The sequence below is a fragment of the Sclerotinia sclerotiorum genome, genomic scaffold (genome assembly GCF_000146945.2).
Source record: "Sclerotinia sclerotiorum 1980 UF-70 scaffold_14 genomic scaffold, whole genome shotgun sequence".
Classification (NCBI taxonomy): domain Eukaryota; kingdom Fungi; phylum Ascomycota; class Leotiomycetes; order Helotiales; family Sclerotiniaceae; genus Sclerotinia; species Sclerotinia sclerotiorum.
The window spans coordinates 559,722-575,991 of NW_001820822.1; the positions used below are offsets into that span (position 1 = coordinate 559,722).

General features: G+C 41.8%; 6 protein-coding genes across 6 annotated transcripts; 3 read left to right on the forward strand and 3 right to left on the reverse strand.

Annotated features, from left to right (window-relative positions):
* Nucleotides 1-811: 811 nt before the first annotated feature.
* On the forward strand, nt 812-5,413 carry SS1G_09817 (hypothetical protein; the record flags this gene model as incomplete). The annotated part of the gene is made up of 1 exon (XM_001589134.1): nt 812-5,413. The coding sequence occupies one exon, from the start codon at nt 812-814 to the stop codon at nt 5,411-5,413; it is 4,602 nt and encodes a 1,533-aa protein (XP_001589184.1).
* Nucleotides 5,414-7,038: 1,625 nt separating this feature from the next.
* Nucleotides 7,039-8,229, reverse strand: SS1G_09818 (predicted protein; the record flags this gene model as incomplete). Its single annotated transcript, XM_001589135.1, has 1 exon — nt 7,039-8,229. The coding sequence occupies one exon, from the start codon at nt 8,227-8,229 to the stop codon at nt 7,039-7,041; it is 1,191 nt and encodes a 396-aa protein (XP_001589185.1).
* An 824-nt stretch (nt 8,230-9,053) lies between these two features.
* Nucleotides 9,054-9,188, forward strand: SS1G_09819 (predicted protein; the record flags this gene model as incomplete). The annotated part of the gene is made up of 1 exon (XM_001589136.1): nt 9,054-9,188. The coding sequence occupies one exon, from the start codon at nt 9,054-9,056 to the stop codon at nt 9,186-9,188; it is 135 nt and encodes a 44-aa protein (XP_001589186.1).
* Nucleotides 9,189-9,742: 554 nt separating this feature from the next.
* Nucleotides 9,743-11,556, forward strand: SS1G_09820 (hypothetical protein; the record flags this gene model as incomplete). The annotated part of the gene is made up of 3 exons (XM_001589137.1): nt 9,743-9,790; nt 10,334-10,691; nt 11,006-11,556. The coding sequence occupies 3 exons, from the start codon at nt 9,743-9,745 to the stop codon at nt 11,554-11,556; spliced, it is 957 nt and encodes a 318-aa protein (XP_001589187.1).
* Nucleotides 11,557-12,072: 516 nt separating this feature from the next.
* SS1G_09821 (hypothetical protein) lies at nt 12,073-13,786 on the reverse strand (the record flags this gene model as incomplete). Its single annotated transcript, XM_001589138.1, has 6 exons — nt 12,073-12,259; nt 12,321-12,617; nt 12,695-12,764; nt 12,851-13,067; nt 13,191-13,327; nt 13,762-13,786. 6 exons carry the CDS (start codon nt 13,784-13,786, stop codon nt 12,073-12,075), a joined length of 933 nt encoding a protein of 310 aa, XP_001589188.1.
* Nucleotides 13,787-14,427: 641 nt separating this feature from the next.
* SS1G_09822 (hypothetical protein) lies at nt 14,428-15,873 on the reverse strand (the record flags this gene model as incomplete). The annotated part of the gene is made up of 2 exons (XM_001589139.1): nt 14,428-15,527; nt 15,654-15,873. 2 exons carry the CDS (start codon nt 15,871-15,873, stop codon nt 14,428-14,430), a joined length of 1,320 nt encoding a protein of 439 aa, XP_001589189.1.
* Nucleotides 15,874-16,270: the final 397 nt, after the last annotated feature.

Sequence of the window (16,270 nt, forward strand, 5' to 3'; positions counted from 1 at the left end):
TCGTTGATTCGGTGAAGACTTACGCGCTATATCGTCAGGAATATCTAGAATTAGCAAATATATCCTCTTATATCGTTGATTCGATGAAGACTTACGCTCTATATCATGAAGAATATCTGAGATTAGCAAATATATCCTCTCATATCGTTGATTCAGTGAAGACTTACGCCCTATATCATGAAGAATATCTGAGATTAGCAAATATATCCTCTCATATCGTTGATTCGGTGAAGACTTACGCGCTATATCATAAAGAATATCTGAGATTAGCAAATATATCCTCTCATATCGTTGATTCGGTGAAGACTTACGTCCTATATCATGAGGAATATCTGAGATTAGCAAATATATCCTCTCATATCTTTGATCTGGTGATGTTGACCTCCTGGGATCTTGGCAGCATATGCATATATAGTACATATGCATATAAGGAGCAAACAAAACTCAACTTTTAATTCATTCTTTCCTTTTTGGTATACTGTTTGTTTGCTTTCAATATTTTGATTTCAAAGCACTTTAATTCCGAAGGCTGAATACCTAACCTTATTCCTTCATTTTTTTGAATATATACTCGCAGCTTAACTGCTTAGCTAGAGAATCAATCAATTCAATCTGATACTCTTTCTAGTCTCAAGAAACCCAACAGTTATGAGCCCGGTGCTGACTTTCAATTAAACATCCTGCACAATACTTGATTCACATATACCGAAACTCTACGATACCTTCAAGTTTCACTCTTTTAAGAATTACCTTACGTAGTGTGGTTTCTATAAAACCCAAACCTCGATAATTCTGACTTTATTTCTTCAATATGACTACAGGCGATAATTCAACTAAAATCATCCTTTCCTCACCAGAGGATTGGAATAGTTGGATTCGAAATGTTCAGCGTATTGCAGAATCCGGCGGCATCAAATGCTGGGTATACCTTGATCCCACTACAACAGTTGTACCTATACCAGAGTTGCTAGATGAACCAGAGCTACCCACAGTTGATGAAAATGCTTCTGAGGCTGTTATTGATAGGGCTTTAAAGCAATATCAGATGCAACTAGAGAACTATCGTATCAAGAATACCAAATACGAGAAAATCAACAAGGCCATTTCAGAGGTTCTCAAGTACATACTTTCATCAATCAACCGCAATTGCGAAAAGTTTATTAGTACCACCAGTATCACAGCACCTCAAGTGCTTGCTGATTTACGCAAAAGGCTAGCACCAACTGATCGTGCGAGAGAGCTTACCGTCGTAGCACGATACAATTGTGTAAAGCAACCCTACAAATCCAATCAGGATATTTATGAATGGTTGAACGAATGGGAACTCATCTACACTGAGGCTAAAACTCTCAATCTGCCAGACGTCGATCGAAATCGAGCTGCGTTCGACTTTTCTACAGCCCTTATGAATCACAGCTCCTCTTGGGCAACTTCAACTCTGTTGGAGATCACCAAAAAGCTCAAGAATCAGCCTGAAGAAACGATTGATGTGTACGATTTAATCGAAGACTTTCGAAACTACACTCGACTCACACAGGCATCAACTACTTCAACCTCTTCTACGTCATTTGCAACCTATAAGGATGGGAATAAAGATAAAAAGGAAGGAGAGAGAACCTGTCTATGTGGCAAGAAACATCTATATGAAAAATGCTACTATCTATATTCGGATAATCGACCAAGGAACTGGAAACCAATCGATGCCGATATTGAATACTTCAAGAAGTTCTGGGGAAGGCAATCAACAAAACGAAGGAACTGGTTTGTTCGTAGACATGAAGGAACTAAAGAACTTCTCAAGCTAGCAAATCTCTCTTGGGATCCAGCATGGAAGGAAACATTGACTAATCCTTCAGAATCTGGAAAAGAGAAAGATAAGGATCTTGGGGCTTTTCTCACTAAACAAAGTCCTACCTACAACAATGCTAGCATCCTTCACAAATGGCTAATTGATAGCGGTTCCGATACCCATGTCACCAACTCTCTACACAACTTTGTTCTTGAAGAGTTTGGAAAGCCATCCGATATGATAAGCGCTGGAAGGGACCGATTCCAAATTGAAGCATTCGGTACTATCACTATGTTGATCAATACACCAACTGGGCCAGGGCAAATAACCTTAAAAAGAGTGGCGTACATCCCAGGGTTTCTTACAAACCTAGTCTCTCTAGCTTTACTCTCAAAGAAAGGTGTACATTGGAACACTGAACACCCAGATGTCCTTACAAAAGAAGGCATTGCATTTATTACTCTGAAGCAAACAGGAGACCATTGGACCCTCGATCCTATTATCCTTTCTCAGCATGCTTCGTTTGCCACCAAAAACCACACCAAATCAATATGCCGAAAGGTTACAACAACAGAGTTACATGATCTTCTAGGCCATCCTTCTCTCGAAGCCCTTCAGCACCTAGAATCAGCAACTACTGATATCATTATCGACAAAACGATTTCGACACCTTCCTTCTCTACCTGCAAAGTTTGTAATCTCTCGAAGGCTCAACAGATTATATCTCGTAATCCAAGGAAGGAGATGCCAGAGAACGGCCATGTCGGAGATCGATTGGCATGGGATCTGTTCGAGATGGATGAGGCTTATAATAATACCCGATATATCAGCCACTTCTGGTGTACGACACACAAAATACAATGGGTGTATGTTCTAACTAGGAAAACAGAGATGATCGATATTATGGATACTCAATTCTCTCTGATACAAACACAATTCGGCTCAAAGGTCCGATTCATACGCCTCGACGGTGAAACTACGTTAGGGGGCGACTTCAAGAGGATCACAGACAAACGTGGCATCATTGTCGAACGCACTCCACCAGATACACCAGCACAGAATGGCGCTGCAGAGAATGCTGGTAAAATGCTCATGGTCAGAGCAAGAGCCCTCCTCCTTTCAGCAAACCTACCACAAAACCTTTGGCCAGAAGCAATTAAAACAGCCGGTTATCTTGAAAACCGTACTCCAAAAAGAGCTCTTCAATGGAAAACACCATTTGAAAGTGCTACTGGCAATAAACCTTCGCTAGCACATCTACATCCATATGGGTGCTTGGCATATGTGCTCAACAAGCAGATTCCAAGACGTGCGAAGATGCAACCTCGTGCAAAACTGGGCTATCTTGTAGGGTATGATTCAACGAATATCTTCAGGATCTGGCTCCCTTCCATAAATCGCGTCATTCGAAGTAGGGATGTCAAATTTGATGAAACCCGGTATTATCGACCAGAAGATATAGATATTGGCTTTCTTATTAAGGATCAACTTCGGGATACTGCAGCTATTCACGAAAAGAGGGCAGAAGAGATAGAAATATCGAATCTGTTGAGTGAAGAATCAGATGAGAGTATTGGTGATATAATTGTAGTTGAAGGGCCATGGAACTTACAACACAATCGCTTAAACGAGCGACCAACGAATGAAAGCTCTTCAAACAAGACGGATGATGGTATTCCAACCAATGAGGGGGTTCCTCAAACTAACCCTCAATTGCCAACGCCTAGAGCAACCTTATCACCAGAAGCACTTACAAGACAATCTACTGGAGATGTTCCTATACCATCATTACCGGAGTCAGAACTCTCATCTTCCCCATCATCATCGTTAAGTCAACATGATATCATCACTACAACATCATCTCATAATACAGCACCTTTGGCAGAGCAAATACGTGCCGATATCGACGTATCCCATATAATTCAGGGTTCTAGACGTTCACAAAGGAAAGAACATCATGCTGCAGCACTTTCATCACTTCCTCAACTATCCAGCTACTTTGCAGCATTTGCTATCGGAAGGTCTAAATTACGAACTCCTAGATTACATCAAAATGATCTACCACCTCCACCTCGATTTTATCATGAGCTAGTACAGCATCCATATGCTAGAGAATTCCAAAAAGCATGTGAGGATGAGATCAACGCTCTGAAAGAACGTAAAACCTTCGAATACATCGATATATCTACAAGAGGACAAAAGCCTTTACCATTACTCTGGGTTTTCACTTATAAATTCGATCAAGATGGTTATCTCATCAAGTTCAAAGCAAGAATCTGTGCCAGAGGAGATCTTCAATCAACCGAAGAAGAGACATACGCTGCAACGCTAACTTCACAAATTTTTAGAGCTATGATGGCTATCGCTGCAGCTTTCGATCTTGAGATTCGACAATTTGACGTTTCCAATGCTTTTTTACATGCAACATTAAGGCAACCAATTATTTGCAAGTGCCCTGATGGCTTCGAAGTCCCAGGGAAAGTGATTTCCGTAAACCAAGCACTTTATGGCTTCCGAGAGTCTCCAGCATACTGGTATGAGGATCTGACCTACACGTTAACCGACTTTGGTCTGGATCCAGTTCCAGGAGCACCCTGTGTTTTCACCAATAGCTGGCTTACGGTTCTCTTCTATGTCGACGATATTATCGCAATTTGCAAGAAAGCTGATTTGCTACGATTAACCTTATTCGAAAACACCTTAAAATCAGCATACACCATCAAATCACTTGGAGATATACAGTTCTTCTTAGGGATTAGGGTACTACGAGATCGACAAAATCATCGTCTGTGGCTTTGCCAAGATAACTACATTTCAAAAATATCAACACGCTTCAATATCAAACCTAATCCTCAAGCCTGTTCTCCATTGCCAACAACAGCACTTACAAAGAATCCAGCAATTGCAACTCCGCAACAGGTTTTCGGCTACCAGCAGCGAGTTGGCAGCATTAACTACGCTGCTGTTGTGACTCGGGCTGATATTGCAAAAGCATCTTCAATACTATCAGAATTTCTTCGTAATCCATCCGCTACTCATATCAATGCAGCAGTACATACATTGCAATACCTTGAGAATACCAAATTCTATGCTATCATGTTCGATGGGAAGAAAGCAACAACTACCAGGAACTTTCAAATCTGGAGTGACGCCTCCCATGCTGACGATATCGATACAAGAGTTTCTTCAATGGGATATTGCCTCATACTCTTTGGAGGTTTGATCCACTTCAAAAGCACTAAGCTGAAGTCGGTGACTACTTCCAGCACACACTCTGAAATACTGGCTCTTTCCGTTACTGCTCGAGAGCTTATGTGGTGGATACGCTTCTTTAAGAATGTTGGTTTAGATCTCGAAGAAAAGGCTTCAATTTTCTGTGATAATCGCCAAACCATTCGACTTCTTCAGCATAGTACTCCTAGACTTGTTACAAAACTCCGGCATGTTGATATACACTCCTGTTGGCTTCGCCAGGAAGTGCAAGCAGGAAGGCTACAAGTCGAATGGGTTCCAACTACTGAAATGGTTGCAGATGGTTTCACTAAACCTCTACCACCACAGAAACACACTCATTTTATCAATCTTTTGGGAATGGTTGACATTCGGTCTCAGGTTCAGGAATAACCTCATTATTAACTAACTCGGTAATCCCTGAGGGGGCGTGTTGACCTCCTGGGATCTTGGCAGCATATGCATATATAGTACATATGCATATAAGGAGCAAACAAAACTCAACTTTTAATTCATTCTTTCCTTTTTGGTATACTGTTTGTTTGCTTTCAATATTTTGATTTCAAAGCACTTTAATTCCGAAGGCTGAATACCCAACCTATTCCTTCATTTTTTTGAATATATGCTCGCAGCTTAACTGCTTAGCTAGAGAATCAATCAATTCAATCTGATACTCTTTCTAGTCTCAAGAAATCCAACAATTTGTTTCTAGCAATTCGATATTCTTCCTTAAGATTAGGGTTCTCTCGATTTGATTCGATTGATTGCTTTGCTTTTCCTAGCTCTTTTCGAAGATTTTTCAACTCGGGTGACCACCATGGTTTAGCTCTTTTGATTGAAACAACTTTGGGTATACACCTTTCTGTTGCTTTTTGGATAATCCTTGTAAGTTCGCTTGCTGCTTGATCTAGAATTGAATGGGAATTGTCTCTTTCTTTCAAGAAGTTTAGTGAGTCCTCTTCCGTAGAAGTTATTGAGTCTAAAATAGAAAAAGTAGGGGAATACAGGGATTCCAATTTTAGTATTGATTCAAAATTTTCCCAGTTGGCTAGCTTTGTATTGAATCTAGTTATTGATTCTGAATTGAGGGCGTTTAAGTCTTCTTTTCCTTTCAGTTCGAATAGTATTCCTGCATGGTCGGATCCTGTATCTGAAAGAGTTTGCCAGTTGTGAATTTGGGGAGAGATTCCTTCTGACGCTAGTGTTAGATCAAGGACACTTGGATTAAGGAGATTAGTTCGATAGAAAGTGCTGATTCCGGGCTCGTTTAGAAGAATGAGATTCTGATCTTCAAACCATTCTGCTAATTGATCAGCGTTTCCGCTTTTCTTTGAAAAAGGATCCCACTATGGGTGGTGGGCATTGAAGTCGCCAAGGAGGATAGTTTCTTGTGTGATAGATATATCATATAAACATCTTTCAATTGTGAAACCTTTCTCTTTAGCTTGATCAGCCTCGTTGTATATATTGATAATTTGAAAGGTTTTATCTCCATTTTGACAATTAAAGATTTGTATATCAGGATCTATTGGGGAATCGGGAGCTAGATTGATTGTTGTTGGTACGAGAAGGATACGGAAGACGTAGCACCCACAGATTACGTAGGTCCTGTATGTCTAATTGTATTCTGTCTAAAGAGCTAGCTACATATTGAAAGTAGTAAGTCTTATATAGACTTACTAAAAGAGCTAGTCTCTTTCGCGTTCGCTTAGTTCTTTATTACAGTAGTAATTAAATTGAAGTCATTCACTTCGTTCACACAATTGTAGCTTGAAGAGTTTTTGAAGTGTATAGTAATGTACGAGGTCGAAAGTTAGAATCGAATCTTGGTAGTGTTTGTATGAAATTAGAGTGTATAATAGATCTTGAATTTGAGTAATCGATTCCATTTTTGATGATCCAAGGTTCTTGAATCATAATAAGATCGATATTGAGTTCTATTGCAAGCTGTAGAACGTTCTCTGTAGCTTGTGAGCTCTTATTAAGATTTATTTGAAGAATTCGAATATTAGTGTAACTCATAAGTTGGTGTTATTTGCTTTTTGTTGGATTGCTTGATAGATTTCGCAGGTTCTTGAATTTGCTGTATGCTTTCCTTGGCAGTTCGAGCATTTAGCAGCGAGATGTTGGCAGAACTTTCCTCTGATATTGCAGACTACACATAGATGTACTGATGTGATATGTTTGCCTCCACATAGTCCACAAGAGGGATCCCTTCTGCAATGTGTATCCTGATGTCCGAATCCTTGGCATTTTTGGCATTGTGTAGTTGGTTTGGATTCGTAGAACTTTTCTACTCTTGTACTAGTGCCAGCGATATATAGTCGTTTCCGAATGGCTAGCTCTGCTTCTGATTTTGTTGCAAAAGCAATCACTATTGCTCCTTCCCGTTGATGAGCTCTTTTTGATGATGGTGTAAGCCAAAAAGGGGTTCCTATGGGCTTGAATTCTGGATTGAAGGTTTTGATTTCCTCAAGAATGAGGTCCATTCCTCTTGTTCCAGAAAATTCTTTTATAGGGATTTTATGAATAATGACCTTATGCCATTCTTGATCCTTTTGAATTCTTTCGAATTTGATGAGATTACTCCAGATTGCCTTTTTTTCTAATAGAAGTTGTGATGTGAAAGGTGCATTTGTAGTAATTATTATATTTCTATTCAGCGATAGAGTTACTCCTGCTATAACCGGGCCTTTAATTCCAGTTTTCTGGAATGCTTCGTTTATTTGGTTTCGAATTGATATAGGTGAAAAGGAGGTAATGTTCGTGATCTCTGGTTTGATCAGGATTAAGCGTCTTTGTGTGATTTCGATCTTCTTATCTATTGGGGAGGATCTAATAGTTTTTCCCTTGCCTACTAGGTTCCATTCTCCTTCTTTTGTTATTGCTGCATATGTCGATTTAGTGGTTGGTGTATTGATTGGCAAGGGAGCTTTGGTTAGGGCTTTAGCTTGAGTTTCGATTTTCCGTGTAGCGGATTCTAGATGAGTGATTTGGGAGGTGATGATATTGGAGGCGGTGGTGAGCTTTCCTTTTTCGGTATATTCTCTAAAGATCTCTAGGAGATCTAATAGCTTCGATTGCTCATCACATGATTGAGAAAGAGTTGACGCTAATACTATAAGATCTCTTGCTTTTAAGATAGCTTCCTTAGGTGTAGTTGGATTGTTTTTTATTCTGGGTTGTTTATTCTGATTGCTAAGGGGCATTGTAGGGCCACGTTTCTTATTCTGATTGAATATATAGGTAGTATTGGTTGTATCTTGAGTAATAAAGGGGTCACTAAGTAGATTGAAGTCTTCAACTCTTCTTCCAGAACTGGTTGGCTGATTGGTTGGTAGACTAGGGCTAGAGATTTCGAATTGAGGGTTTTCAGAAGGCGGGGGAGGGCTTGAGGGTGTTGGGGTACCTAGAATAACAGTAGGATACGTGTTTGGTATGATGGAGGCTTCGGGAGAAGCCTCCATCATAGCTGTATCCTTGAGTATTGATGGATTGTTGAAGTTATTCATATTGAGGATCTTATTCTGATAGTTTGAGGTGAAAATTTTACGCGAATTTTCGTGCGAGTTTCGTGTTTGGAGCGCCGACGACAGTATCACAACAACTACTGGTCAGAATCACTTGGGGGCAGTTGCAATCAATTTGGTTTAATAGCTATGATCTAGATCGATCGCGAAAGGGTCGTATTTCGAAGAAAAAGTTTCCTTCGAAATTTTTGAAGCATTGCCAGAACATACAACAAATGCACGTCACATATTCTGAAATAAATTGTACGCAGAGCTTTCAATCTTTGACAAACTAGGTCACGATCACCATAAGCAACGCAACAAATTCGGAGATGAAACTGTTGTCGTTGCTGGATTCGTAGAGGTGGCAAAGCAATGAATAAATCAACCAAACTCTCCGAGCCCCGATAGGCACGTTGTCGCGAAAATAACCTAGGCTAGCGAGCGTGTTCTGTTTTCCTTCTTCCCCTTTCCCGACAACTACAACATCCTTCTCATTACTATACGCGATATTTTCCCCATCTATGGCACAGTTAGGAACAATGAGTTCTCTCTCCGATGAGGAAATCATCGCACAGAACCCAATCGGAAATGGCTTGGATGATTTTCGTCGTCTTTTCAGAGAAAAATGTGAAGATCTTGGTGTCTCTGAGGTCTAACAATTAGTGGAAACATCTACTTTACGCAAGTAAAAACATTTATGCTTAGAATCAGCGCTAATTTTGTGTAGATGCTAAAGTATTGGTGCTCAAGCTTTTATTAGCACTACAAACCGTCCCGCTAGCTTCTGTTCTCAAATATCGTACCAGTCAGGATACTCTTTCACGGGATCTTAACAATTTGGAACCGCAGCTATTTCGGATGATTTCAATCTTTTATCGTGTATTCCACTCTTCAAGGCAGTTGACAGCCATGCATCCGACGTTGAGATTTTTAATGCACTCCTCGTCCTCCTCGCCAGACCAACCATTCCCCATCAATCCGGACCAACCACTCCCCCTCAATCTATCCCATCTTTTGACGCTACCTCTGAGCAGACACCGCTGCCGTACAGCGGTGACCACCTTGCAGACTCATCCGAGCATCTGAAGGTTATTGATCAAACACTCAAAGAAGAAGTAGAAGACAGGCTTATAACGGATCTTCCAGACTTTTTAGTACTTTCCTTGAACCAATTCCAAAGCTTTCAGAGATTGCAGACATTGTATACCACATGTGCAAAGATTCAGAGGTGCCGCTATATAGGGAAGAAACTGGCTGGGTAGGATGGCCAAACGATTGTGAAGAGTCCAAGATTTTGGGCTAGCTCAAAAGCTCTATTGAAAAACTTCTTCTTTTCGCGAGTGAAAGAGGTTTTCGTCCCGACAAAGATCGTCGAATTGTCGCCACTCCAAAGGAACCTATTCCTGGATCAGTCAGTCAAAGAAACTTGGATATCGGAATGATCAGTTCAAGCGACGAACCTCTAAACTGGTCCCAGATCCTTGTTCCTGGCGAGCTCAAAAGCAATCAGGTCGAAGACAATCGTCGCCCGATTTGGCTTGAGCTCATAAAATACGTACGGAAGGTGTTCCGTGCACAAGATACGCGTCGGTTCGTTCTGCGCTTTATAATGTGCGGTTCACTCATGCGGCTTTGGAGATTTGATAGGCTTGGAGGAATGGCTTCTAAATCATTCGATATTAACAAAGATGGTAAAATGTTTGTTTCGGCAATTCTAGGATATTTGTGGATGGATGAGGAAGGCCTGGGCTTTGATCCTACCATACTGAAAGAAGATGCTAAAAAATACATTAAAATCCAGCGGAATGGTTTGGAGGAGCGGCTTTATTTGGAGGAACTTATGCAGCGGCAGCCTTGTGTTTTTGGTCGAGCTACTACCTGTTGGAGAGGCCACGTCAATGAAGACACGCAACTAGTCATCAAGGATTCATGGGAGTATGAGGAGCGACCCGAAGAGGGTGTTTTGCTGAAAGAAGCTACAGAAGCTGGAGTACAGAACATATCTCGTTACTATCATCATGAGACTGTGTGTGTTGGGGCCGCAATCGACGGTGTTCGCAATAATGCTCGCAAAGGATTACAGGACGCCAGCGGGAGAAATCCATTCCAACAGCGCCAATCTGCAATATCTGAATCTACTACAAGCTCAGTCACGTCTGGTAGGTTGGAAGGAGGCAGAGGCAGAGGTGGAAGCGGAAGCAGAAGCAGCATCAAAAGCATCACACGCAAGAGATCTTCGAGCTCTGTATGAAAATTAATGCCGCCTCCCAAACGCGTCTGCTTAGACCCCCCGACGGTCCAAAAAGACATTCAACGACAATACAATCGAGTCCATCGTCGTGTGATTATACGCGATGTGGGGAAGAGCATTTATGATGCAACCTCCCTCGGAGCTTTGCTGACGGGGCTGCTTGGCGGGATTAAAGGTAAATAATCTACTGGAGATGACTTTGGATTCTACTAAGTAATTAAGGACATGAGTCGCTATTGAACGCCGGGATCCTCCATCGTGATATATCTATTGGAAATGTTTTGCTGAATGAGGCTGAGGACGACGCTTTTCTGATCGATCTCGATCTTGCTATTAAAATTAACCGTGAAAAGGCTTCTGGAGCACCAAGCAAAACTGGCACCAAGGTATTTATGGCAATCGGTGTACTTTATGGCGAGCATCATAGTTTCATGCATGATTTAGAGTCATTCTTTTGGGTACTCTTCTTAGTTTGCGTACATTGGAATGGACCTGAGCGGCCAAGTGAGACTAAAGCGGAATACGAAAATTGGAATTACAAGAATACAGTTGAACTGGCAGATATAAAGGCAGGAAAGGTCATTCACACATACAGGTTTAACGAAGAGCTGGACTCGAAAGTTACATCTTACTGCGAGGCGTTGATTCCATGCATTCAACAGCTTCATGAAGTGGTATTTCCAGATGGTAAACGATGGCTAACTGAAGATCGAAGATTGTATTCGCGAATGAAGTCAGTACTGGAAAATGCGATAGAAGCCTTGGAAGTGTAGTTCAATTGAAGAATTTCAACCCGACCAACTTTCTTTTTTTGCGTCACAAGCGTTTCCTAGATAGCTTTTGCTAGCTCATGTACTCCCTGTTAATCAATACTTTCTACAACTCTTCAACTGTCCTTATTGAGTAGAGGATGATCTCAGAGGAGACATACGCTGCTTTACTCAACAAATGGACGACTTCGGGCCGGGGTTTCTCTATATATAGTGCGCTCCTTAGCTACCTCTACTAGAGTCTTCTCACGCACCTCCTCAAATTTCCCTTATTCAAGACGCTTCTTTCTCGCTAAGACGTTTAATTTCCTCCTCCTCGCGCGCCTAAATTATAACATTCACTATCTATCGAAAGGGTCGGATCTGTCTCGCGTAGCGATGGCTTTCAAGTGCTAATCTTACATATATATATTTAGTTCTTTTATTTACCTTCAAAGACCAGGCGCCATGGAATTTATGGATACGGACTATAGTTAACTTCCTGCACTTACAACAGCATCATTTATCATGCTAATAATTTCAAGAAAAGCTACTGTCAAATTGCACATCTTTCATCACTCTGGTTCTCTCAACTTGACGGCGAATATCAACATATGTACAACATCTTTCATCACGTACTATCAGATACTCCACCATCATAATTCTTTCTCCCTTCCTCACCCTCTCATCCCATCCCATCCCATCCCATCCTTCAGCCTCCTCCCACCTAACAAGTAAAAACCGCCGGTCCAGGCACTGTATACGGCTGCGCCGCATAAATATCATACGTAATCCCCGGATCAGTCGGTGTATAAACGCCCGGAATAGACACTTTACTACTAGGACCCGTACTAGTACCAGTGCCCGTAACTTGTATCTGGTGACAAGACGGATAGAACTGCGCACCAGGATATGTCCACGCAGCATGCAAAGCGATGATTTCATGGCGCACGAGGTACGATCCCGCGGCTAGACAGGAGGGTATCGTGTAGGAATAGGAGTTTCCGGCTGTCATGAGGGGTGTGTCGCCCCAGACGGAGGAGTTGCCTATGCGTCCTGTGGCTTGGACTTTGAACCAGACGGCGCTGTTTTTTTGAGGCGGTTAATTAGTTGGGTTTTTAAGGTGGATAGTTGGGGATGCATGGGATATGAGAGAACTTACTCAGTGCCGGGTAAATAAGTACTACAACCCGCAGCTGGACATTTCGCCATATACGTAATTACGGGTCCGGCTTCACACATGCGAGTTAGCACTATTCTACCATTTTCTCAATCGTACAATCATCAACCTCACAACTAGAAAAAACTAAAAACTTACAATGACTCTCAGGCCAAAGCGTCCATCTTAAACTAACCGTACTTCCAGCCGCAACAGGACCCCCTGTTAAATTAGCTGGTTTAGAACCTACGATTCCTCCTTCGGAGTAACCGCCACATTGGAGATCGATGAGAGTTAGATCTGTGATGGGACCGTTGCCTTGGACTGGACGGACGATACGCGGGGGTGGTGTGGCGTAGTAGGGATCTGAGTTTGGCTTTTATGGGGGGTTAGTGGGATGTAATGGGATGGTTTGGGGGGGAAAGTACTTGATATCCCTGGGTGAAAAAAAATGTGTTAGTTACGCTTCCGCTAGTTTCATCGAATGGAGAGGACTTACGGTGTAGAGAATCCCATTAATCGTCACATTGTCAACATATCCATGAGCTGCAATGGTAGCCGCAAAGGCGAGAAGATTTGAGAGAGTTTTCAAATGCATTGTAACTTCTTGAAACAAGTGTAAAGTAACAATCGAGTCTACCAAATCCGAATTTACAAGTCCATTAGTATATTAGCGACATATATATACAAGATGTCGACCTGAAAAATTCACACATGATACATTTTTGCCCGTTCCACGGCCCGGCGCTCCAATATCCCTCCTTGGTCACATCATCACTATGCTCAACTTCCTCACACTAAACACCAATTTCGAAATTTCGCTCCTGGGTATCTTTCATATCTTTCATCTCACTTCTTTGAATGCCCAGCATTTTCAAAAAAAAAATTCATTCGCCGTCGGCCAGCCTACCCGTCGCTCACCCAATCTTTCCACAAACAAGCACTCAGCGTTGAACAAAATTAGCGAAAATGTGGGGAAGGGTGACTCTGCACTAAGGGATATTCTCCCGGTTATATGTTGGTGTATATCACCCTGGGTCACATGGCGACGAGCAGAGGGCTTGGCGTACTTCGCCCAGAAATTTGTGTGGCCATTGTGGCGATAGGGTAAAGACTCCGAATTTATATTTAGGTCTTGGTTTGAGGTTTGAGGTACGCGTGTGACGAAAGATATTTTTAGCCTTTGAAATTTTGTAGACGGGTAGACGGAATGGAATTGTTCATGTTGTAGAATCTGGGGTACATGACTCATGGCTTTTAATGACTACATCGTGGCACAGATGGGGATAAAATTTGTGGAATGCACAGATTAAATATAATGGACTCTTCCGGATGAGGTGAATATCCGATTTTGTTGTCCATTTTTGCCTATTGTTGACTGCTCCTTCACGATACTAAAGGTTGATGATTTTCTCAATGAATCCCCACTTGGGTTATTAATCCTGTAGGAAAATAGACCAAACTATGGAATGATTAAAATTCTTTCTAATCTAGCAGATTTCTAAGAATATAAGTGAGGACAAATGAAAATTGAATTCCGTAAAACATTAGTCTACCTGCACAACCGTAATAGAAATTTTCCTTGGTGTCCGCGAATGTACCTAGGACATGTAAATAAATCAAATAAGACACACGTAAAGGGGGAGTGGCTTATTAGTATACCATTCGCGCCCTTGTGTCCGCCCTGTCCTGCCAAGTCCATAACAAATTCCATTTCTCATCCATGAATTCATACATTAGATCTTCTTGAGTATACCACCTTCCACATATTTTATCACGAGAACAAAGATTCCACCAACCAATACCACAACACCACTGAAATCAGCAACCTGATTAAAAGAGTGATAATGGTCGACAAGTGCACCATTGATGGGTGGACCAATCAATGCTGCAAATCCTGTGACGGCCATACCCATTCCCATGTAGGTTCCTATGTTTTGTGGGTTCTTAGGAATAGTTGTGAAGCACACAGTCACGAGTGACACGATTGCGCCGGAACAGAATCCATAGATAGTCGCAAAAACGATGATACCAGCACTTGAAGTGATACTTTGCCAACAAAATACCAGTATTCCAGTGGAAATGCCGACAACACAGAACATATTGAGTCGACCAACTTTATCTGCCATGACCCCAGGAATAACCCGACCAAAGAATGAAGCACCATTCAATATCGCCACAAGGTATGAAGCCAATTGCGTGCTCATTCCATGCTCAACCGCATACGTTGGGAGGTAAAATATAGGAATGAATACACCAAGAATCATTAGGAAAGCCGAAATGAGTAAGGTGATATAGGGAAGTTCTTTGAATGCCGATGGAAGGAAGAATGACTTCTTTCGTGGGGGTAGACGTGATCGGATGGCTGTACAAGAGATTCCAAGAACGGCAAGCATAATAAATCCGAGGATCCGAACAGTCCATCCGAACCCTAATTTTGGATTGGCAAACATTTTTGCAAGGGCGATTGGGAATACCACTCCTCCGATTGATGATCCAGCGACTGTGATACCCATTGCTGCCCCTCTTTTTTTGTCGAAGTATTGACCAACAGCTGTCATTCCAGGCGACATTGTCATACCAGTAGCTATTCCACCGAGAACTCCTTGTGCAAGCATGAATTGATAGTATTCCTTGCAGAGACTAGTCATCATGACGCTAAAGACGTATAGAAGTGCGGCAGGCCATATTGTTTTCCCTCCATAGCGATCAAAGAGTGGGCCACCAACGGCACTTCCACTAAAGAGAAAGAACACCTGAAGAGATCCAATCCAGCTTATATCTGAAGGGCTCCGATGTGAGAGTTGATGGGTTTGGTAATATTCTTGATATACACCTAAAAACTATTAGTCATCGCAAAGTAAAGTTATTTCAAGGGAGATATAAATGTTATATAAATTTGAGTTTAGACATGGAGTGGGGATCCGGCACCTACCAAAAGCGTTTATATACCCAAACGTACAAAACAAAACACCTGCAGCACCAATTGCTACAGACCAAGCCCTTGCTCCACCGTCAGGAAAATCCATAACAAATGCATTTTGCTTTTCATTTTCGCTCTGAACTGCTGCCAATATTTCGTTCTCAGTTTCTCCTGCGTCCAGTGACCTCTCGATATCGACATCAGAATTTACTGATACCGGTGCGCCATTGTTTGTGGGGCGGGTTTTGGCGGATTCCATAGTGGATAAAAGACGGGAGGAAGGGGTATTTAAGTTTGTGTACTCCGTACTTGCGTTGCTAATGAACGCCTAATGGAGAACAGGGTATTTTGATAGTGTATCAAATTTGAGTTTGTAGTAATTAAGTTGTTGAGAATGACGGGGAATTGGTTTTTGCGTTTCGAACATTTATCGTTTATCCTTTATATTTGAAGAGTGTAACCATATGTGATATGGCGGCCAATGGTCATCGTGAGAATATCGTCGGCGTCGACCGCCGTTTTCCATGTTGTCAAATCGGACGACCATCAGGACATTCTTGGGAAGGGAAATTGAAGATGCTCACGGCAAATTGTTAAATCCAGACTGTGAGTCTCGGACATTCATCTACATTAACTTTTATTGGTTAGAGGCTCCC